The 24323-nt window shown below is 39.3% G+C and overlaps 2 protein-coding genes across 13 annotated transcripts in view; both read left to right on the top strand.

Annotated features, from left to right (window-relative positions):
* LOC311062090 (NACHT, LRR and PYD domains-containing protein 12-like) overlaps positions 1-24323 on the top strand; it is a gene marked incomplete at its 3' end in the record, with an annotated part of 437600 nt that overhangs the window by 202805 nt on the left and 210472 nt on the right. The window lies entirely within an intron of this gene.
* Positions 1-24323, top strand: part of LOC311062089 (uncharacterized protein) — a 58008-nt gene that overhangs the window by 7947 nt on the left and 25738 nt on the right. For 3 of the 5 annotated variants that reach the window (XM_084080880.1, XM_084080877.1, XM_084080878.1), the window contains 3 exons: positions 3505-3849; positions 12918-13265; positions 19973-20305. In XM_084080880.1, the coding sequence (XP_083937006.1) occupies positions 3505-3849; positions 12918-13265; positions 19973-20305 (1026 nt within the window). The remainder of the gene's footprint in view (positions 1-3504; positions 3850-12917; positions 13266-19972; positions 20306-24323) is intronic. The other 2 variants (XM_084080879.1, XM_084080881.1) reach the window with 2 other exon arrangements.

Genomic DNA, 24323 nt, shown 5'->3' with positions numbered 1-24323 from the left:
AGCTATGCTAATATTGTAGCTAACAGGCTAATAAGTGTTCCCAAATTATAAATCTTACTCTTTTTCATCAAACAAACAAAAACGAATTATTTACATTAACTAATAAACACAACAGTTCATACAGTTGTCATGGTTTTGCACTACATCACCTGAAATGCATAAAATAGAATACACAATGTATCAGATACAGAACAATGGTTCCTTCTCTCGTGTCTTGTTCACAATAACTAAACAACATCCTGCTCCTTTCAAAAATAAAAGTCAGTTGAGCTTCAGAACTCCATTGAGACACACTGCCATCTACTGACGCAAAGTAGTATTGGTACTATATTACAGACTAGTGTAGTTACATGAACTGAACTGTATAGGACAATAAAATAAAAATAAATGGAACATACATGGAACATTCGCCATAAATGGCAGATAAGAAATGACAGATCTACAAGCTCACAGCAAGACGCATTTCAACGTGTTGTGAGCTTGTAGATCTGCTATTCTGGATATTTCTGGCGAATGAAGAGAAACGGAAGAAAATAATTGCAACCTCACAAATTTCAATTTGAGGGTTATTGCTTCTACAAAGGCCCAGTAAACACCTAGGGGTCAATTTATGAGTCCATTTCTGGTCATGGCCTGTAATATTGAAATGGGGCATTTCTCTTGAGTTTTTCTTCACTCAGTAGAAATATCAGATTAGAAATGGCATGATCTACAAGCTCACAGCATGTCTTGCTGTGAGCAAGATCTGCTATTTCTGGCAAAGACATCTGGTGTAGTAAAAGGAAATGAGAGCAGATTAAGATTGACGGTGGTTATTTTTGTGTTTAAGCTTTAGTCCAGGTTTACGAGTATACTCTGTTAAAAACACTGCCATTTTACTGTTCATTGTGTTCTGTTGTGTAGCTACAGTAAGTAATGCTCACAATGATCAATAATGCCTAAGGCATAATTACAGTATGTAGCCTATGTGGTGATATGAAACATATTTGACCACATGCCATAGCTGTGTTCTTAATGTTAAGTGTTTAATATTGACCCCTCATTGCATGTTTTATTGTATTTTTATTTTATTGTCAGTTCATGTAACTACACTAGTCTGTAATGTAGTACCAATACTACTTTGCGTCAGTAGATGGCAGTGTGTCTCAATGGAGTTCTGAAGCTCAACTGCCTTTTATTTTGAAAGGAGCAGGATATTGTTCAGTTATTGTGAACAAGACACAAGAGAAGGAACCATTGTTCTGTATCTGATGCCATTGTGTATTTTATTTTATGCATTTCAGGTGATGTAGTGCAAAAACCACGACAACTGTATTAACTGTTGTGTTTATTTGTTAATGTAAAGAATTCGTTTTTGTTTGTTTGATGAAAAAGAGTAAGATTTATAATTTGGGAACATTTTTAGCATGTTAGCTACAATATTAGCATAGCTACAATTTTAGCACATGGTGTTGCTGTGATCATACTGCTTACTGCAGAAGCCCTGCTATAAAGCTAAAGCTAATGTGTGTGCTATATGTCCACTGGATAAAGCTATGTAATCTGGACTGTAAAGGTGGATTATGATGGGATTTGAAGGTATTCCTTTTGGTTATTTCTAATTACTGTATTACTGTGTTGATATAACTATTTCTTTATTTGCTATTGTTATTTTAGATGGATGCATTTATTATTTGTGTATTGTTTTCTTTATTCATTAAAAAATAAAGTGTTCACTATTTCATTTGTGATATTTATTTTGTAAAATATTGAGCAAGGTTGAGGTACCAAAATGTGAAATATGTCCACAGTATCACATCACATTTCTGTACCACCCATTTGCTGTTGTACAAAGTGTCTCTGATTAACAATTGATCTGTAAAAGGTAAGTTAAGTATTTGTTAATAGTTAGTAAATGAGGAGTAGTTGCAACTTTAGAATAACTACCCAATAACATATACTTAACTATTAACAAATACTTAACTTATGTTAGTAAATGAGGAGTAGTTGCAACTTTAGAATAACTACCCAATAACATATATTAACTATTAACAAATATTTAACTCATGTTAGTAAATGAGGAGTTGTTGCAACTTTAGAATAACTACCCAATAACATATATTAACCATTAACAAATACTTAATTCATGTTAGTAAATGAGGAGTAGTTGCAACTTTAGAATAACTACCCAATAACATATATTAACCATTAACAAATACTTAACTAGCCATTAGTAAGTGAGTTACTAATAGCTTGCTCATACTCCTTTGAACATATATAAGGTGTAGTTTGTTTGTGAGTAATCTATCCCTTATCTATAAGGAATAGTTATAACTACTTACTAACTGTTAACACATATTTAACAAGTACATTATTAACTCATGAACTAATGGTCTTTAAATGATCTATTAACTAGTTATAAGGCATTTATAAGACAGTCATACATCATTAGCAGACAGTTAATAAGTCAGTTAATTAATCATTTGTGAGTGATCTATTATCTATCTACAAGGCATATTTATAAATCCTTAACATACTACTAAAACATATTTAACACATCATTGTTAACTCATTAACTAATAGTTTGTGAGTAGTCTATTAACTATCTATAAGGCATGGTTACAAGTCCTTAACTAGCTTTTAACAAATATTTAACAAAACATTAATAACTTGTTAAATAATGGTTTATAAATGATCTATTAAGTAGTTATAAGGCATTGTTATTAATCCTTAACTGACTATTAACTAATGCTTAACAAGACATTAATAACTCATTAACTAACAGTTTATGAATGATCTATTAACTACTTATAACGGATAGTTATTCTAAAGTGTTACCGATTTACTGTTCAAAACATGGATGAAAAACAACAATAAAATAGAATGACTAAATAGTTTTCATTAAGCATTAAGCTGCTAAGTTATTATTGTACACCATGTTGTGATGGTGTTCCTGAAATATATAAATAATAATAAAAAACTAAAAAGTACTGTTCCTGAAGAAACAGTGTGGGATCGCTAAGAATGTTGATGGTATTGAGTATTGATAGTGTTAATAGAGATAAAGGTTTGAAAGGTTTGAAAGGTTCGAAAGGTTTGAAAGGTTTGAAAGGTTTGAGTGAACTATTCCTTTAAGACCAGGAACGCATTCTGTGTCATTTTACATTTTTATCTATAATCATTATTTTATACTTTAGGCTATTCAAAAATAGCAGATCTACAAGCTCATAGCGTGGCACCAAGTGCCGTGCTATGAGCTTGGATAAATCTAAAGTGACAAAGATGTGTTCCTGGATAGAATGGGTTAATAGTGTATAGTGGTACACCACCCTGTATTTATACACAATAACACACCTTATTTAACACACACACACACACACACACACACACACACACACACACACACACACACACACACACACACACACACACACACACACACACACACACACACACCTATCTGTATATAAATTAAACATTACACATTAATATCTCTACACTAAATCCATGTTGTTTTGTTTTAAGGAAATCAGGTGATTGGTTCATCTCAGCCTGTGAGGGCCATGGTGGGAGATGATGTCATCCTTCCTTGTCACATTGAACCTCCTGTCAACATGGAGAAGGAGACGGTGTGGTGGACCAGACCTGACCTGAGGGGGTCATCATACGTGCACATTCTCCAAGATGGACGTGTGGATTCTGAGCGTCAGAACCCGTCATACAAACAGAGGACGTCTCTGTTTCCTGAGCAGTTGTCTCATGGTAACATCTCACTGAAGCTGACCAGGGTGAAGCTCTCAGATCAGGGAACATACAGGTGTTCTGTTCCAGACCTGAACCAACGCTACAGTGAGATCCAGCTCCTTGTTGGTAAGATTAACTGTTCAAAACAATTTTTATTCTACGACCAACGTTCAAGAGTTAGAGGTCAAAACGTAAAGTGGGCTGTTATAGAGCCACCACGAGGCCGACTGAATTATTTTTAAAATAATTTTACACTAAATTATGGACCTCCCCTCCAAGTCTTGTAACTGTAGCCCGTACGGTTTCTGAGTGAAAAATACTTTCATTTTCCCATTAAAGTGGATAGGAACATTTAATGCACTAATAAATCAATATCAATTAAACTTTGTTACCAATTTCTTAGCAAAATGATAGCACACAATTCCCGGTGAAGCCGGTCATTTTGAGATATGGCACAAAATTAGGGGAAAAAACTGTAGGAGGAGTAGCGCGGCAAAATATAGTCTAGAAACAAGAAGAAATATTGCGGACAATCTAAGGGCGGTGCTTACTGGTCAACGTGATAGATGTATTCCTCATTAGTCAAGGCACATGTGTAAGCAGGTCTAATGGCTGTCGGCCAAACGAGGCATGACTTTTGCCTGTTTAAAGTTTCAATTTTCAAAAAATTGCTATAGCGCCCCCGTTTGACCAATTGGAGTAAGATTGGTTTCAGTGATATTTGGAATGGCCCTTTACATTTCTGCAAAGTTTCAAAGAATGGTAAGTCTGCATGTATGTGTTAGGGGCAGATGAATAATTGTCATAAAACTGCAATATTCATTGACTCATTAAAGCTTCATTTTTTCACTTATGGAAAACATTTTGCAAACGTTTTTTGGCATAGGTCCAAAGTTCATGTGTAAAAAGTTTCGTGCAGATTACTCAAAAATCCCAGGAGGAGATAGGTTTTAACTGTTTTTCATATAATTCAAAATGGTGGGAGATCTAAAGGTCAGAGGTCAAAAGTCAGAGTGTTAAAGTTGTTCAGCATGAGGAGACGCATGTGTGCATCGAAGTTTCATGGCTGTAGGTCAAACAGGGCATGAGTTGTACCTGTTCAAAGTTGGCATTTTTCAATTGAGTGCTATAGCGCCACCTTTTGACGAAAGATTGTGAGAATTATTTCTTGATAGTTTTTCATGACCATCTATCATATGGCCGAGTTTCATAAAAAGCGACTGCACGGTTCAGCCAGAACTGCCAAAAGTGGCAGAAGAAACGGAATAATCAGAATAACAATACGGGTCCATGCTGGAAGCCTGGCCCCGTAAATATAGCTGCAAGCAGCGATAATACGGGGCCAGGAGAGAGAAAGAGAAATGATAATTCCTTTAACAGGTCAGTTCATGAAAGTCCTTGCGGTCTTGTTTCCAATGAGGGCCTGTGTGCAATTAGGGGTCCCTGAGTCTTGCTCAGGGACAAATTTCGTTTCATCGACACATTTGCTGACCTGGCCTGGAATCGTACCTGGGTCAACCAGAGCCTCTGGCTCCCTAACCACTCAGCTATGGCCGAGAGAGAGAGAGAGAGAGAGAGAGAGAGAGAGAGAGAGAGAGAGAGAGAGAGAGAGAGAGAGAGAGAGAGAGAGAGAGAGAGAGAGAGAGAGAGAGAGAGAGACAGACATGGAAACGGAATAGATTGAAGATAGAAACGGAATAGATTGGAGAGAGAGACATGGAAACGGAATAGATTGAGTCATGTTTTTTGCAATTCAACTTAAATGAGTCTGCATCAAGTGAGGCTTGAACCGGCAACCTTGCGGTCGTGAGGCACTCTTAGGTAGCTGCAACACTACCTATAGTGCTATAGCTTTGTCCAGGCTGATATTGCCTGTTGAGGATCACAAACTCTTGCCTTCTGTCATGACCCAAGCCCCTGTTTCACTAACACAAAGATCACTCGTTCACAAACCATTTACCAATGAAGAAATTGTACATCTCCTCAGAACCAAAACTAGTGAAAGTAGCCGATCTACAAGCTCACAAACCATTAAAAGTTGTCAGATTGTACATCGGCTATTTTCACAATGAAGTATGTTATACATTGAAAAAACATACTCTCATTGCTATCTGAAAAGTTGTGAGATTGTAGATCAGCTATTTTCACAATGAAGTATGTAAAAAACACTCAACTAAGTATTTCATGTTATCTTTAACAATTGCAAATGTATTCATTGATAGTCATGTTGTGTGAAATGCAACTTAGATGAAGTCTGCACCAAGTGAGGCTTGAACCTGTGACCTTGAGGTTGTGAGACATACACTTAAGCGGGACGCTATTGGACCAACAGTCAAACCTCTGAAAAAAGAGATCACACTGATCATACAGTTTCACGCAAATAGCTGAAAAATCCTGGGTTTAAGTGTTTTTCAAACTGCTCAAGATTGCGGACAATCTAAGGGCGGTTCTTACTGGTCAACGTGATAGATGTGTTCCTCATTAGTCAAGGCACATGTGTATGCAGGTCTAATGGCTGTCGGCCAAACGAGGCATGACTTTTGCCTGTTTAAAGTTTCAATTTTCAAAAAATTGCTATAGCGCCCCCGTTTGACCAATTGGAGTAAGATTGGTTTCAGTGATATTTGGAATGGCCCTTTACATTTCTGCAAAGTTTCAAAGAATGGTAAGTCTGCATGTATGTGTTAGGGGCAGATGAATAATTGTCATAAAACTGCAATATTCATTGGCTCATTAAAGCTTCATTTTTTCACTTATGGAAAATATTTTGCAAACTTTTTTTGGCATAGGTCCAAAGTTCATGTGTAAAAGGTTTCGTGCAGATTACTCAAAAATCCCAGGAGGAGATAGATTTTAACTGTTTTTCATATAATTCAAAATGGTGGGAGATCTAAAGGTCAGAGGTCAAAAGTCAGAGTGTGAAAGTTGTTCAGCATGAGGAGACGCATGTGTGCATCGAAGTTTCATGGCTGTAGGTCAAACAGGGCATGAGTTGTACCTGTTCAAAGTTGGCATTTTCAACTGAGTGCTATAGCGCCACCTTTTGACGAAAGATTGTGAGATTTATTTTTTGATCGTTTTTCATGACCATCTATCATATGGCCGAGTTTCATAAAAAGCGTATGCACGGTTCAGCCAGAACTGGCAAAAACGGAAGAAGAAGAAGAAGAAGAAGAAGAAGAAGAAGAAGAAGAAGAAGAAGAAGAAGAAGAAGAAGAAGAAGAAGAAGAAGAAGAAATGGAAATATAGCTGCAAGCAGCGATAATACAGGGCCAGAGAGAGAGAGAGAGAGAGAGAGAGAGATACTGGAGAGAGAGAGAGAGAGAGAGAGAGAGAGAGAGAGAGAGACATGGAAACTGGAGAGAGAGAGAGAGAGAGAGAGAGAGAGAGAGAGAGAGAGAGAGAGAGAGAGACGGAATAGATTGGAGAGAAAGAGAGGGAGAGAGACAGACATGGAAACGGAATAGATTGGAGAGAGAGAGAGAGAGAGAGAGCCATGGAAACTGAATAGATTGAAGAGAGACATGGAAACGGAATAGATTGATGAGAGAGAGAGATGGAAACAGAATGGATTGATTGGACATCTCAACCTATTGCCATTAACAGGAATCGAACTCTCAACCTTCGGACTAATAGGCTGCAACACTAGCTATAGTGCTATAGCTTTGTCCAGGCTGATGTTGTCTGTTGAAGATCATAAACTCTTGCATTCTGTCATGAACCAAGCCAACACTAAGACCACTCGTTCACAAACCATTTACCAATAGAGAAATTGTATGTCTCCTCGCAACCGAAAACAGTGAAAGCAGCCGATCTACAAGCTCAGAAACACGTTGCTATCTGAAAAGTTTTGAGATTGTAGATCGGCTATTTTCAGAATGAATATGTCATACATTGAAAAAACTTACTCTCAAATGAGCATTTCAGGTTATCTTTACCATTTGCACATGTATTCATTGATACAGTCATGTTGTTTGCAATTCAACTTAAATGAAGTCTGCATTAAATGAAGTCTGCATCAAGTGAGGCTTGAACTGGCCACCTTGAGATTGTGAGGCACTTATTTAAGGGAGACGCCATTGGACCAATAGACAGGGAACTGTGAAAAAGGAGATAACACAGATGATACAGTTTCACGCAAGCTGAAAAATCCTGGGTTTAAGTGTTTTTCAAACTGTTCAAAATTGCGGACAATCTAAGGGCGGAGCTTACTGGTCAAAGCGATAGATGTGTTCCTCATGAGTTCAGCTATGGCCTCCCCTCAGAGAGAGAGAGAGAGAGAGAGAGAGAGAGAGAGAGAGAGAGAGAGAGAGAGAGAGATGGAAACGGAATAGATTGAAGAGAAAGACATGGAAACGGAATAGATTGAAGAGAGAGAGAGAGAGAGAGAGCCATGGAAACGGAATAGATTGAGTCATGTTTTCTTTAATTCAACTTAAATGAGTCTGCATCAAGTGAGGCTTCAACCGGCAACCATGCGGTATGAGGCACTCTTAGGTAGCTGCAACACTACCTATAGTGCTATAGCTTTGTCCAGGCTGATGTTGTCTGTTGAGGATCACAAACTCTTGCCTTCTGTCATGACCCAAGCTCCTGTTTCACTAACACTAAGATCATTCGTTCACAAACCATTTACCAATGAAGAAATTGTACATCTCCTCAGAACCAAAACTAGTGAAAGTAGCCGATCTACAAGCTCACAAACCATTAAAAGTTGTCAGATTGTACATCGGCTATTTTCACAATGAAGTATGTTATACATTGAAAAAACATACTCTCATTGCTATCTGAAAGGTGGTGAGATTGTAGATCAGCTATTTTCACAATCTAAAAAACACTCAATTAAGTATTTCATGTTAACTTTAACAATTGCAGATGTATTCATTGATAGTCATGTTGTGTTTAATGCAACGTAGATGAAGTCTGCACCAAGTGAGGCTTGAACCTGTGACCTTGAGGTTGTGAGACATACACTTAAGCGGGACGCTATTGGACCAACAGACAAACCTCTGAAAAAAGAGATCACACTGATGATACAGTTTCACGCAAATAGCTGAAAAATCCTGGGTTTAAGTGTTTTTCAAATTGCTCAAGATTGCGGACAATCTAAGGGCGGTGCTTACTGGTCAACGTGATAGATGTGTTCCTCATTAGTCAAGGCACATGTGTAAGCAGGTCTAATGGCAATCGGCCAAACGAGGCATGACTTTTGCCTGTTTAAAGTTTGCATTTTCAAAAAATTGCTATAGCGCCCCCGTTTGACCAATTGGAGTAAGATTGGTTTCAGTGATATTTGGAATGGCCCTTTACATTTCTGCAAATTTTCAAAGAATGGTAAGTCTGCATGTATGTGTTAGGGGCAGATGAATAATTTTCATAAAACTGCAATATTCATTGGCTCATTAAAGCTTCATTTTTTCACGTATGGAAAATCTTTCGCATACGTTTGTCGGCATAGGTCCAAAGTTCATGTGTAAAATGTTTCGTGCAAATTACTCAAAAATCCCAGGAGGAGATTTTAACTGCTTTTTACTGCTTTTCATATAATTCGAAATGGTGGGAGATCTAAAGGTCAGAGGTCAAAAGTCAAACAGTGAAAGTTGTTAGGCATGAGGAGACGCATGTGTGCATCGAAGTTTCATGGCTGTAGGTCAAACAGGGCATGAGTTGTACCTGTTCAAAGTTGGCATTTTCAACTGAGTGCTATAGCGCCACCTTTTGACGAAAGATTGTGAGAATTATTTCTTGATAGTTTTTCATGACCATCTACCATATGGCCGAGTTTCGTAAAAAGCGTATGCACGGTTCAGCCAGAACTAGCAAAAACGGCAGAAGAAGAAGAAGAATATACCTGCAAGCAGCGATAATACGGGGCCAGTGAATAGAGAGAGAGAGAGAGAGACATGGAAACGGATTAGATTGAAGAGAGAGAGAGAGTGACGTGGAAACAATAGATTGATGAGAGAGAGAGATGGAAACATAATGGTTTGATTGGACATCTCAACCTACTGCCATTAACAGGATTCGAACTCTCAACCTTCAGACTAATAGGCTGCAACACTACCTATAGTGCTATAGCTTTGTCCAGGCTGATATTGTCTGTTGAAGATCATAAACTCTTGCCTTCTTTCATGAACCAAGCCCCTGTTTCACTAACACTAAGATCACTCGTTCACAAACCATTTACCAATGAAGAAATTGTACATCTCCTCAGAACCAAAACTAGTGAAAGTAGCCGATCTACAAGCTCACAAACCATGAAAAGTTGTGAGATTGTAGATCAGCTATTTTCAGAATGAAGTATGTCATACGTTGAAAAAACGTACTCTCAAATAAGCATTTCAGGTTATCTTTACCATTTGCACATGTATTCATTGATACAGTCATGTTGTTTGCAATTCAACTTAAATTAAGTCTGCATCAAGTGAGGCTTGAACTGGCGACCTTGAGATTGTGAGGCATCCATTTAAGGGAGACGCCATTGGCCCAACAGACAAGTAACTGTGAAGAAGGAGATCACACAGATGATACAGTTTCACGCAAATAGCTGAAAAATCCTGGGTTTAAGTGTTTTTCAAACTGCTCAAAATTGCGGACAATCTAAGGGCGGAGCTTACTGGTCAAAGCGATAGATGTGTTCCTCATGAGTCAAGGCACAAGTGTAAGCAAGTTTCACGACTTTCGGCCAAACGAGGCATGACTTTTGCCTGTTTAAAGTTTGCATTTTCAAAAAATTGCTATAGCGCCCCCCTTTGGCCAATTGGAGTGAGATTGGTTTCAGTGATATTTGGAATGACTCTCTACATTACTGCAACGTTTCAAAGAAATGTGAGTCTTGCATGTATGTGTTAGGGGCAGATGAATAATTTTCATACAACTGCAATAGTTAAAATCTATTTCCTCCTGGGTTTTTTGAGTAATCTGCACAAAACATTTTACACATGAACTTAGGACCTTTGCCGACAAAACAAAAGCGGCGGATTTTCCATAAGTGAAAAAATGCAGAAGTTATGAGCCAATGGCTGTTTTTCATATAATTCAAAATGGTGGGCGATCTAAAGGTCAGAGGTCAAAAGTCAGACCACGAAAGTTGTCGGGCATGAAGAGACGCATGTGTGTATCGAGGTTTCATGGTTGTAGGTCAAACAGGGCATGAGTTGTACCTGTTCAAAGTTGGCACTTTCAATTGAGTGCTATAGCGCCACCCTTTGACGAATGAGTGTGAGAATTATTTCTTGGTAGTTTTTCATGAGCATCTACCATATGGCCGAGTTTCGTAAAAAGCGTATGCACGGTTAAGCCAGAACTGGCAAAAACAAGTATTTTTCAAACTGCTCAAAATTGCGGAAAATCTAAGGGCGGAGCTTAATGGTCAAATCGATACGTGTGTTCCTCATGAGTCAAGGCACATGTGTAAGCAAGTTTCACGACTTTCGGCCAAACGAGGCATGACGTATGCCTGTTTAAAGTCTGCCTTTTAAAAAAATTGCTATAGCGCCCCCTTTTGGCCAATTGGAGTGAGATTGGTTTCAGTGATATTTGGAATGACCCTGTACATTTCTGCCAAGTTTCAAAGAAATGTGAGTCTGCATGTATGTTTTAGGCACAGATGAATAATTTTCATAAAACTGTAATAGTTAAAATCTATCTCCTCCTGGGATTTTTGAGCAATCTGCACGAAACGTTTAACACTTGAACTTTGGACCACTGCCTACAAAAATCTCCAACGGATTTTCCATAAGTGAAAAAATGCAGAAGTTAGGAGCCAATGACTGTTTTTCATATAATTCAAAATGGTGGGAGATCTAAAGGTCAGAGGTCAAAAGTCAGAGGGTGAAAGTTGTTCAGCATGAGGAGACGCATATGTGTATCCAAGTTTCATGGCTGTAGGTCAAACAGGGCATGAGTTGTACCTGTTCAAAGTTGCCATTTTCAATTGAGTGCTATAGCGCCACCTTTGGACGAAAGATTGTGAGAATTATTTCTTGATCGTTTTTCATGACCATCTACCATATGGCCGAGTTTCGTAAAAAGCGACTGCACGGTTCAGCCAGAACTGCGAAAAGTGGCAGAAGAAGTGACAGAATACTGCCAATAACAATACGGTTCCAGAGCTGAGCTCTGGCCCCGTAATGAAGAAGAAATGGAATACTGCCAATACTAAAACAGGTACAGAGCTGAGAGCTCTGTCCCTTTAATAATACCAATAACAAAACGTGTCCATGCTGGAAGCCTGGCCCCGTAATAAAGTAGAAAGAGTACTATAGTCTGGTTGCCCTGTTAGGACAACCCCACTAATAAAGTAGGAAGAGTACTATAGTCTGGTTAGGGCAACCACACTAATTAGTGTTTGAAGTTCCAGTTCATAACTGTAGATGTTGTTTTACAGTAAATAATAAAACAATCCCTAGACTATTGTAAGGGTATAACATTATACTGTACTTATATTCATCACACAATAGTTTTTTTCTACTTTCATTTATTTTCTCTACCTGAGAAGTAGGCTAATAATCACATTCTAATAGAGAAAATGTTTTATTTGTTATTGAATGAGATGTTTAATACCTTATATAAACAACACATTTTCACAGCAGAATGTAACGTAATTAAACATTTGGTTGGTGTGTGTGTGTGTGTGTGTGTGTGTGTGTGTGTGTGTGTGTGTGTGTGTGTGTGTGTGTGTGTGTGTGTGTGTGTGTGTGTGTGTGTGTGTGTGTGTGTGTGTGTGTGGGGGGGGGGGGGGGGTTAAAGGGACTGTTGGAGAACCACTGTTCTAAATAACATTCTGTCTTAATAACATTCTGTTAATACAGTATGATGATATGTGAACAACATATATACATCTATAACAAATAATAAATAAACATCAAACGTTAAAGGGATTCTAGGTAACTTTAAGCCTAAATTTATAAAAAATGTATATATACATATTTTGCATTTTTTTTCCCCTCTATCAGCCTCAGCCTCTACATAATGATGCTGGGGTGTTTTCCTGCATTGAAACACCGTCCTCTTTCTGAAATCTGTATTTTCCCTACTATTTATGTTTTGACATCCGGGTATCCAGCTCTGTCTGGGACGTAAATGAGTGGAGGGGCGGTGTTTGACAACATTTTTTGTATTTTTTTTATCTCTGAAGTTGCCTAGAATCCCTTTAATATCACTACACTAAATCCATTTTGTTTTGTTTTAAGGACCATATCATGTGATTGGTTCATCTCAGCCTGTGATGGCCATGGTGGGAGATGATATCATCCTTCCTTGTCACATTAAACCTCCTGTCAACATGGAGAATGAGACGATGGAGTGGACCAGAAACCTGTGGGGGTCGTTATCATACGTGCACATTCACATCCAAGATGGAGGTGTGTATCCTTTGGGTCAGGACCCGTCATACACACAGAGGACGTCCCTGTTTCCTGAGCAGTTGTCTTATGGTAACATCTCACTGAAGCTGACCAGGGTGAAGCACACAGATCAGGGAACATACCAGTGTTCTGTTCCAGACCTGGACCGTAGCGGTGTGATCCAGCTCCATGTTGGTAAGATTTACTTATCTACAAAATCAGTCAGTATTATAAAGTGATGTTGAATTGTTGATGGTTTGGATTCAGTTCAGCAGCATAACATTTTATTTATCAATGATAAATATGTTCATGGAATTTAAAGTAACTTGTGCTACTGGATCATAATAAAATAGTACAACTAGTAGTTGAAACACACAAAGTATTTATGTCTTAAAGGATACTTATAGACCACCAAGCATTGTGACTGGCTAGACATGGATTTATAAACACAGTCCATAATGTTCTTCTGTATTTTACATTGGAATTGTTTTACAGTAAATAATAAAACAATGACATCTCTGGACTCTTTTAAGGATATAAAATTATACTTATAATATATACTATATATTATATATATATATATATATATATATATATATATATATATATATATATATATATATATATATATATATATATATATATATAATATAATCATCCCACTGTTTTTTGTCTCCACCAGGCCGAAGGCATGGCGAGAGAGTATGTTTTACCCTCCGTCCGTCCGTCCGTGTGTCCGTGTGTCCGTGTGTCTGTCCGTCCGTCCGTCCGTCCGTCCGTCCGTCCTGTCCGTGTGTTACCACCAAATCTCCGGCACCGTTGGCCCGGTAGCTGCGAAACTGTGCACACACACTCCCTGGATTCCAATTCAGAACCTCTGCCTCAATTTTTTCTCTAGGGCCTGTTATAGCGCCACCAGGAGGCCGATTTGTGCAAAACCAATTTTTTAACATTACTCCTACAGTATTTAACCAAACGTCATGCAAATCGGTACACAGTATCTCTATCTCATGTGATCAACCCTGATCTGTCCGACTTCCCATATTCCATCCTCATTGGTTAAGGTTGCCATCCAAAGTTTGCAAGATTGGTCCATTTTGAACAAACTGCCTCAAACCATGTACGCAGCTTGCGATTTCCGTGAAATTTCACACGCACATTCCCACTAGGCCGAGGAAGAAATGCCACCCTTTTCACATTGGCCTGTTATAGCGCCACCAGCAGGTCTAATTTAGCAAAACACATTTTTGGAACAAAATGCCTGAAATCATGAATGCTGTGTCTGATTGCCGTGAAAGACCTAAGAATAAATGGCTGATTTTCACATTGGCCTATTATAGCGCCACCAGGAGGCCAGAATAACATACGTGACCTGGCGGAGACCTGTGCTCCGAGGAGCACTTTTTCTAGTTCCCCCTCCTTTCATAAATGTTCTCTCCCTGGGAATAATCATATTCTAACAGTACAGAAAATATGTTATATTGAATGAGATGTTTAATGAATGATATAAACAACACATTTGCACATGGCCATATGTGGCCGTGTGCAAATGCAGATCAGTTGCTCCAGCCACTGAGGAGAACCGGGCAGAAGAGATTTGGGGACCGACAGACAGACAGAGCTTTGTAGAATTATAGGAGGATAATCATCACACAATCTTTTTTTTTCTCCTTTCATTCATTTTCTCTCCCCGGGAAGTAGGCTAATATAATCACATTCAAAAGGTCCTTGCTGGACTGGAGTGTTTTTTTGCTGCGTTTTATTAATCCGAAAGTCGCAAAAAAAAAATGCACATGCATCCTTGCGCACTGAGTCCGATGTGTATTATTTATATTCGTTGCAATGTTTACCCAGAACAAAAACAAAATGTCTATGGTAGGGATAAACACACACACACACACGCGCGCAGGCATGCACCCACACACGCGCGCGCGCGCGAGCGCACACACACACACACACACACACACACACACACACACACACACACACACACACACACACACACACACACACACACACACACACACTCACACACTCGCGCACACACACACACACACACACACACACACACACACACACACACACACACACACACACACACACACACACACACACACACACACACACAACCCCAATGCATCGGTAAAGTGCACACTATAGGGCGTTGACCAGGCCTGGAATTTCATCATTTTAGGGGCAAGGCCACTTGGCCTTTGGCGTTGTCATTTTTTGGAGGGCACAAAGGCCAAATGCCAGGGCATGGCCATCCAAAAAAAAAAGTTTTTTAAGTCCAAAAATGATTTTTAAGTCCACGGAAATAATGCATTTAACTTGAAGGTTAAGGATGATTGTATTTTAATATATTATAAGAATTGTATAACTATCTGTGAAATATAACCCATTTAATTCACAAAATAATGTGTTGGCAAATGACCAATATTTAGTTATATAGGTCTCAATATGTCACATTCAGCCCTGGACTTCACTGACTGAAGTAGGGGTCACATTAATCACATTAGATTCACAGATGCTAACCTCTAACCTCTTCAACCTTTTCAGGCCAGGGACCCCCAAACTGATGGGGTGATGGAGCAGGGACCCCCTACCTCGTAGGGTAGGGGGTAGGCTACTATATATATCATATATTTATGTATAAAATTGTATTTTATATAATTAAATAAACATGAAGAAATTGCCTGCTCCTACGCACAGGTTGACCCAGTAGGTTTGCAAAAGGACCTTTCTCAGGGGCGTCAATTGGGTATGGCAAGGCATGGCAGGTGCCATACCTTGGCTCCAGGAAAAAAAATGAGGGAAATAAAATCATGAATAGTAGCCTAATGCAGGTGTAAGACCATTCTGTTTGCATTGTGTTATAGGTATAATGCATAGTTTCTATGCATTTCAGGGGGTTTAGGGGGGTTGACCCCCTAAAAAAGGATAGATGTCCCTTATTTTAATCTCTGGGAGTTGGCAACCCTAACCTTGCCATACCTTAGCTTTTGCTGAACTGACACCACTGATCTTTCTCTACAACATATGTATAAACATACCATGTTATTGTGCATTCATTACTAAGCTATTAAAATGTGTCATGTTATGTTTAAAGACAAATTAACATTTTTGGAAAAGAAAAAAAAAAAAAGTTTTTAAAGTTTTTAAAAACAAAAATATGTTTTAATCAAACAACAATTTTGCGGACCCCCTGCAGTACCTTCGCGGATCCCCTAGGGGTCGCAGACCCCTACAGTACCTTTGAGGACCCCCTAGGGGTCGCGGACCCCCTGTTGAAGATTAGAGATTTTATGTATTTTCCCCACAAGTTATTTTCATTCAAATGAAATGTGATTGAACTTGCACTAATAATGACTTTAGTTGATTTTTCACTCTTTAAAATATAGTATTTCTTAATTATTAATAATTACAGCTTGTAGATTGGCTATTTTCATGATTTTAAATTGTTTATAAATAATAATAAAAAAGGAACATACAAGATTTCCACCCGACAGCCATAATATATAGCCAATATATGGTTCTGTATCAGTATATGAGTCAGTTTTTGCAGATTTCATTCTAATTGGCCACTATGCCTGCATATGAATTTTATGGGCCTGGGTATGTCACCCTGGCTTGGCGGAGATATGCCCTGTTGCGCACACTCCGCTCACTGCAGCAGGTGAAAGTAATTCACTTAAACAAGGGCTGTGTTGCTCACCAAAAAACAGACTAAAACTGTCACTTTCTAGCTGCTGAAATAAACTTCCCAATTAGAACATTGTAGACAAACGAACAGATATCATGGATGTGGTTTGGTTGATATTGATAGCCTAAACTTTTAATTTGTTTGCAGTTATTCTGTTGCTTGCTTTATATTAAGACTCATAATTTGGGGATTTTGCTGTATTTTATTAGATGTATTCATCTATATTTTGCTGTCTCTCTCTCTCTCTCTCTCTCTCTCTCTCTCTCTCTCTCTCTCTCTCTCTCTCTCTCTCTCTCTCTCTCTCTCTCTCTCTCTCTCTCTCTCAGGCTAGAAATCAAACCTACCATTGAGTAGTTCAGGCTGCGTTAGATTTATCTCCTGTTTTGCCCGGTAATGCTTTTGTGTCTATTACATGGTGTTGCGGGATTCCTAAGGTTCATAGGAGGCTAAACATCAAACCTACCTACTACTGTGCATGTTGTAGCTGCGCAGCTCAACCAAAGGGACTGGTGTCTAAAAAAAAAAACGGAAATCGCGCAGAGGAAAAACTGTGAAATCGTCATTATTCGAGGGGCAAACGGCCAATGAGAGGGGCAACGTCGTGGCCGCCGTGAAATTCCTGCCCTGGCACTGACCCTGCATAGGCCTATAGGCTATTCACTTCAGGAAACACTACAGCCTAAAAACATGAAACATACAGACAATATGATTGTTCAGAGTTGTCCAACTTGTCCTGTGATCAGTCAGTTTATTACATCTTTCTGCCAAACCTGACAGGAGGCTATCACTAGCTATCACTAGCTAGGCTAGAGGCTATCACTATCTAGAGGCTATCACTAGCTATCACTAGCTAGAGGCTATCACTATCTAGAGGCTATCTCTAGCTAGAGGCTATCACAAGCTATCACTAGCTAGAGGCTATCACTAGCTGCCACCAACACCCCAGTAGACCCAGTCATACACAATGGCTGAGCTTTCTCATTGCATAGTGTGCACAATTCGTTTACAACCAGGGCTGAGCTGTAGGGGGTCGGCGCACCCTTAGTTCTGATGCTACTATGGGGCTGGGGGCTGGGAACTCCACATGCACGCGTGGGCACGCACTGTCAGCGGCGAGCCGTCTTTAACACCTTAAACAATGGCCTCAACCTGGCTGCTTTGCATAACATTAGAGAAAAGCCATGCAGTGTGAAAGGGTTAATCGCTTAGCAGAGAACTCAAGAACTAGTAGCCTACAAGAAACTCACAAAGTTATCCCTGTCTAGCTCTGGTCCATAGCGTTAGAAGGAGTTCTCCTTAACGCTATGGTACTTTCGATTCTTTCCCCTCGCACCGCGTTAGCGCAGCCTCTCGTCTGTAGTAACAATTAAAAATACACTTTTGGTACTCACCAAAACAAAGACGGTTTAATGGAGTTAAAAGCCTACTAAGTGGGAACACTCTGAGCCCCCACCTCACGTCTAAAATACACTTTTTGGCCAGAAAAGAAAATATTTCACCGGAAAGAAGAATCTGGTCTATAGGAAAATTCCATGGACCAGATCTGTAGAGGGCACTGTGGAGTAACCAAAAACATGTTTTAATTCCCGTGAAATATTTTCTTTTCTGGCCAAAAAGTGTATTTTAGACGTGAGGTGGGGGCTCACAGTGTTCCCATTTAGTAGAGTAGGCTTTCAACTCCATAAAACCGTCTTTGTTTTGGTGAGTAGCAAAAGGGTATTTTTTTTTATTTTTTACTTGTTTTAAAAAACACTGTTTTGAAAGCAATGTAGGCCTAAGTCTTTAAAAAAAGTAATTCAAGTAAAGACAAGTTGACTGATTATTCTAAGTACTTATGTGGGTGAGTCTATGTAAAGGGCGTTTATATAAAACTAAAAGGAAAATAAAATAATGAATGAATTGAAAAAAAAAAAAAATTAACAATGCAACAAAATAATAAGAAATATAATTACATTAATAATCACATGTTGAATACAGTATTTCAACTAGCACTGAGCTGAGTGGCTATGTGCACATGCCCACGCGCGTGCACGTGCCCGCGCCGTGACATCATAAAATAGAGCACCCATAGTTCAAAAATCCACAGCTCACCACTGTGTACAACTTCTTGACATTCCTTTTAATTGTTTCCGCAATTTATAAAGCTTGTTGAAAACCAGTGGTGGAAAAAGTACTCACTTGTTTTACTTAAAAATGTACTTGAGTTAAAAGTACAACAGTATTGGAATCAAAACATAAGTAAAGTACCAAAACCTTTGGTACTTTAAGTATCAAAAGTAGAAGGTACTCCTCATAGAGAATGTCACATTCTCAAGTTCAAAATGTATGAACAAACTTTTGAAAATAGCCGATCTACAAGCTCACAATGTGTCGCATATCGACGCATTGTGAGCTTGTAGATCTGCTATTTTCAAATGGCCAAAATATATATAGGGCTGAAGTGGTTATTGTATGTTTTGTAATAATAATCAAAATCTACAAAGTATCTAGTAACTAAAGTTTTCAAATAATTGTAGTGGAGTAAAAGTACAATATTTTGAAATACTCCAGTAAAGTAAAAAATACCTCAAAATTGTACTTAAGTACAGTACTCGAGTAAATGTACTTAGTTACTTTACACAATGGGTCTGAAGGGCTTTCAGTTTGCATTCTTCTTCTCCCTCGGGGAGCGGGTTTTTGGGAGAGGCAGAGAAGGACTCGCAAACGGCCAGCCGACGCTCCATCTCGTACAATACTTTGTACGAGATGGAGCAACTTCTCAGCCGCCATGGTGGAATCATCAAAACAAGTATAGTGGCTCTGGAAAGACATAACACTGCTCAAAAGGTGAAAGACAGCTGCGAAAAACGCAAAGAATCGAACTTAGTCTGAAAAAAAAAAACGTAATATGGAAGAAATATTCAGTGTATAGGCAGTGTGCAAACGTGATTGACTTAACGATTTTATTTTTTGCGTGCTCTGAAATTAATTTCCGATATAATTATTCATTTGGTATGTGTGTGTTTGTGTGTGTGTGTGTGTGTGTGTGGGGGGGGGGGGGGGGGGGGTAAGGGACCGTCTGACAACTTCTGATCTAAATAACATCCTATCTTAATAACATTATATTAATACAGTATGTTGAACATACATATAAAACGTTATAAATATACACATTAAACATTTATATCACTACACTAAATCATTTTTGTTTTATTTTAAGGACATAAGGTGATTGGTTCATCTCAGCCTGTGATGGCCATGGTGGGAGATGATGTCATCCTTCCTTGTCACACTGAGCATCCTGGCAACATGGAGAAGAGGAGGGTGGAGTGGTACAGACGTGGCCTGGGGGGATACGCGCACCGTCACCAAGATGGACGTGTGAATTCTGAGGGTTTGAACCCGTCATACAAACAGAGGACGTCTCTGTTTCCTGAGCAGTTGTCTCATGGTAACATCTCACTGAAGCTGACCAGGGTGAAGCTCTCAGATCAGGGAACATACAGGTGTTCTGTTCCAGACCTGGACAGCAGTGACATCCAGCTCCTTGTTGGTAAGATTTACTGTTCAAAACATGGATGGAAAAATAACAATAAAAGAGAATGACTAAATAGTTTTCATTAAGCTGCTACATTATGTTATATGGGGGGGGGGAGGGCATTTTCACAGCAGAAATGTAACATCATTATTCATTTGGTGGTGGGGGAGGGGGGGTAAGGGATAATTTGTGTATATAAAATATAGATTCCCTGTCTACAAGTGACCATTGGGGAAATGGCAGGCAACTCCTCACGACCGCATCGCGACCACGGGACTTGAGCTGTTTAAACTTCTGTTCTCCATTATATTGTTTAGTTTGTTGTCTGTCTTTACTCTATAGATGTAGGTCTAGTACATCTGCTAGATTAAAAACTTTAATATTTTGTTTTTGTGGGTTTGTGTTTAGTCCATGATCGGCATTCAATGGTTAGGGGGACAGTGACAGAGCTAAAGAAACTAAGTACATATACACAAGTACTGTACTTAAGTAGGTATTTTTTACTTTAGATAGATAGATAGATCTTTATTGTCATTGTACAGGTACAACAAAATTAAAAGTGCCAACCAATTAGTGCATCAATCACTCAAAATAAAACATCAATCTATAATAAACACATAGCTAAAACACGCATCAACATACAGTACTTCTTGCATTTCACAGACCCCTATTGCACTTAATATGTCATCCCAGCTGTTGTTGCACAACCCGCATTGCACATAACTTAAAAACAAAACAGCATAGGAAACATGAATAGCAGCAGCCTATCATTTCATAGCAGCATTGAGTGCAACTACCGCTGTGGGGTAGAAACTATTACAGAATCTACTGGTCCCTGACATAATTGATCTGTACCTTCTGCCTGACGGCATCAGATGGAACAGGGAATGTCCGGGGTGAGAATCGTCCTTTAGAATGTTTTGTGTTTTTTTGGAAGAGCGGGATCTGTGTAGGTGTTCGAGTGAGGGCAGAGGGCAGCCAATGATCTTTAGTGCTGTGTTAATGACCCTCTGGAGCTTTTTCCTCTGATCTGCCGTGCAGCTGTTGTACCACACGCATATGCAGTACGTTAGAATGCTCTCCACGGAGCAACGATAGAAGGACACCAGCAGTCTCTGTGTGATGTTGTTGCCCCTGAGTACCCTCAGGAAGTACAGTCTCTGCTGGGCCTTTTTCAGCAGCTCAGAGGTGTTCACAGTCCAGGTCAAGCCCTCCTCCATGTGGACTCCCAGGAAGCGAAAGGAGGCCACCCTCTCCACACAGTCCCCATTGATGATCAGTGGTAGAATGTCCGTTTTATTTATCCTGTAATCGATGACCATTTCCTGGGTCTTAGCTGTGTTTAGGAGCAGGTTGTTTTCTCTGCACCACTCAGACTCTGGCCCACTTCATCCCTGTAGGCAGACTCATTCCCTTTGGAGATGAGCCCTACTACTGTGGTGTCATCCGCAAACTTCACCATGGTGTTGCTGCGGTGGGCGGGGGTGCAGTTGTGTGTGTAGAGGGTGTAAAGCAGCGGGCTCAGTACACAGCCCTGTGGGGAGCCCGTACTGAGGCTGAGGGAGGTGGACGTGTGATGGCCCACTCTTACCCTCTGGCTGCGGTCGGACAAAAAACTCTTAATCCACATGCAGGTGTTATGTGGAAATCCCAGGTCCCGCAGTATGTCCACCAGTCTGTGGGGAAGGATGGTGTTGAATGCAGAGCTAAAATCCACAAAGAGCATCCTCACATAGCTCCCCCTCTGCTCCAGGTGGGACAGTGCAGCATGGAGGGCTGTGGCTACAGCGTCCTCTGTGGATCTGTTGGCCCTGTACGCAAACTGGTGGGGGTCAAAGCCTCGGGGCAGGAGTGATGTGATGTGACCCCGGACCAGCTTTTCAAAACACTTCATCACCACTGGTGTGAGTGCGACTGGCCGGTAGTCATTTAGACTGGAGATATGGCGTTTCTTGGGCAGGGGGACTCTATACTGGAGTATTTCCAATTTTCAATACTTTTACTTCTACTCCGCTACATCCCAGACGCAAATATTGTACTTATACTCCACTACAATTATTTGACAACTTTAGTTACTAGTTACTACGTGGATTTTGATACAAAACCACTTCATCAACCCTATATACATTTCGGCAATTTGTGAATAGCAGATCTACAAGCTCACAATGTTCACAACAACAACAACAATAATTATAATAATAGGCCTTATATATATCTGATATATAATCGATATATATATATATATATATATATATATATATATATATATATATATATATATATATGTATGTATATATATATATATATATACATATATATATATATATATATATATATATATATATATATATATATATATACATATATATATATATATATATATATATATATATATATATATATATATATATATATATATATATATATATATATATATATATATACGAATTTAGCATCTGCCTTGATTTGTACACATGACATTATTCTCTCAAACCTTACCTATAGAACGGTACTTTTCCATACACTCACGTTATAACATTATTATACAACATTCTATTAGCTTTGAAATAAGTCTAAACAGTAACATGTCTGACGTGGTATAAATGATTTAGATAATTTAAAATGACTTAAAAGAAACGCATCATTAATCTCGGATTTAAGAGACAGAATGATCATGTTATCCCACTATAAAGGGTTTTTCCCTCGGCCCTATTTTACTAAAACTTAGTCCTATATTTATCTGTGAATTTAGAGAAGATTAGTAAGCATTTAAGTTTGTTCCACCCAAGTAGAGAGCAGTTGTTAGTGTTAACGGGCACTATTGCCTAATTTAGACGGCGCTTAGATCTCAGCTTGATTCCACGTTTAGACTCACACCCAAGACACAGGACAGAACAGCTGAAGGTGTCACCTTGGCCAATTCAGCAGCGTTTAGCCACTGCTAGAACCTCTCCAGATAGTGACTAGTGACTTTTATGGTCTTCACCTGTTTATGAGACACTCTACCGGTTTGTGCTTATAATGTACTAATATCATAATAATTTCATATTCCACTGTATCAGCCTTGAAATACACCACAGTTATTATTAATTCATGACAGTATGTAGTAACTTTAATATTCGTTTTGTGTGGGTGTGTGTAGTCCAATTCGGCCTCAGGTGTTCATCTACCCCGCTCGAAAACCGGGCTGTGGTCCACTGTGGGGACCACAGCGGACCGTGTGACCACTCCGCCCCCAGCGGGCTCTCTTCTCCCCGGGGTGAGCTGGTGGAGAGAGGGGCCTTCCTCACGGAACATAACCAGTTTTAACTGCTTTCACGACTTTTCACAACCATATATATGCCATGTTCTTGCCAAATCACCATTAATATTATACAGCCTTTATTTAAAAAAATAGATGTTTCTTTCGGAAACCGCATCTGCTGCGCCTGCGAGCAGGCAGTGCGAGCAGAGGGCTGACATTCTTTTTGGCTGAATGAGCTAGTCCCCGCCTACTCAGATCATGCTGTGCTCTGATTGGCTAGAATTGAGCTTTAAAACGCCTAAAGGTTTCAAAGCTTTAAAAAAAAAAGCTTCACAGCTCGGGTCTAGGGAGAAAAAAAGCACGCTTTTCCATTTAGGCGTTTAAACGCTCATGACAATTTTAGGCTAGGTGTATGCATCAGAGTGATGGGTACCCTACCATTTAATATACTGTATGGTACTTGTTGCATATAGTGCCTATAACAATCTCTACATGGATCCTGAGGTGTGCTATCTTGCGTGTTTCTTCCACGTCTTTTTCTGTGATCTGGGCTGTCAGACAACCAAGCCATGCATCGTCTCTTTGTTACGTCGGAGACCTGGCTGGCTTCCATTTGGTCATGCAGTGAAAAGTTAGTCCATTGTCCATTTTAGCCCCTTTATTCTCACCTCGTCGATGGTGAGAAGCCGTGGAACAGTTTTTCATACAACAATTCATTCCCATTTTGGCGAAACACTGCTGAAAGAGCACCAACTAGCAGGCTACTACTAGTGAACCTCCGAGTGAAGG

This window comes from Gymnoscopelus microlampas (genome assembly GCF_963454915.1).
Source record: "Gymnoscopelus microlampas genome assembly, chromosome: 15".
Classification (NCBI taxonomy): domain Eukaryota; kingdom Metazoa; phylum Chordata; class Actinopteri; order Myctophiformes; family Myctophidae; genus Gymnoscopelus; species Gymnoscopelus microlampas.
Note: the sequence above shows the minus strand (reverse complement) of the source record. Positions and strands in the feature narration are given on the sequence as shown.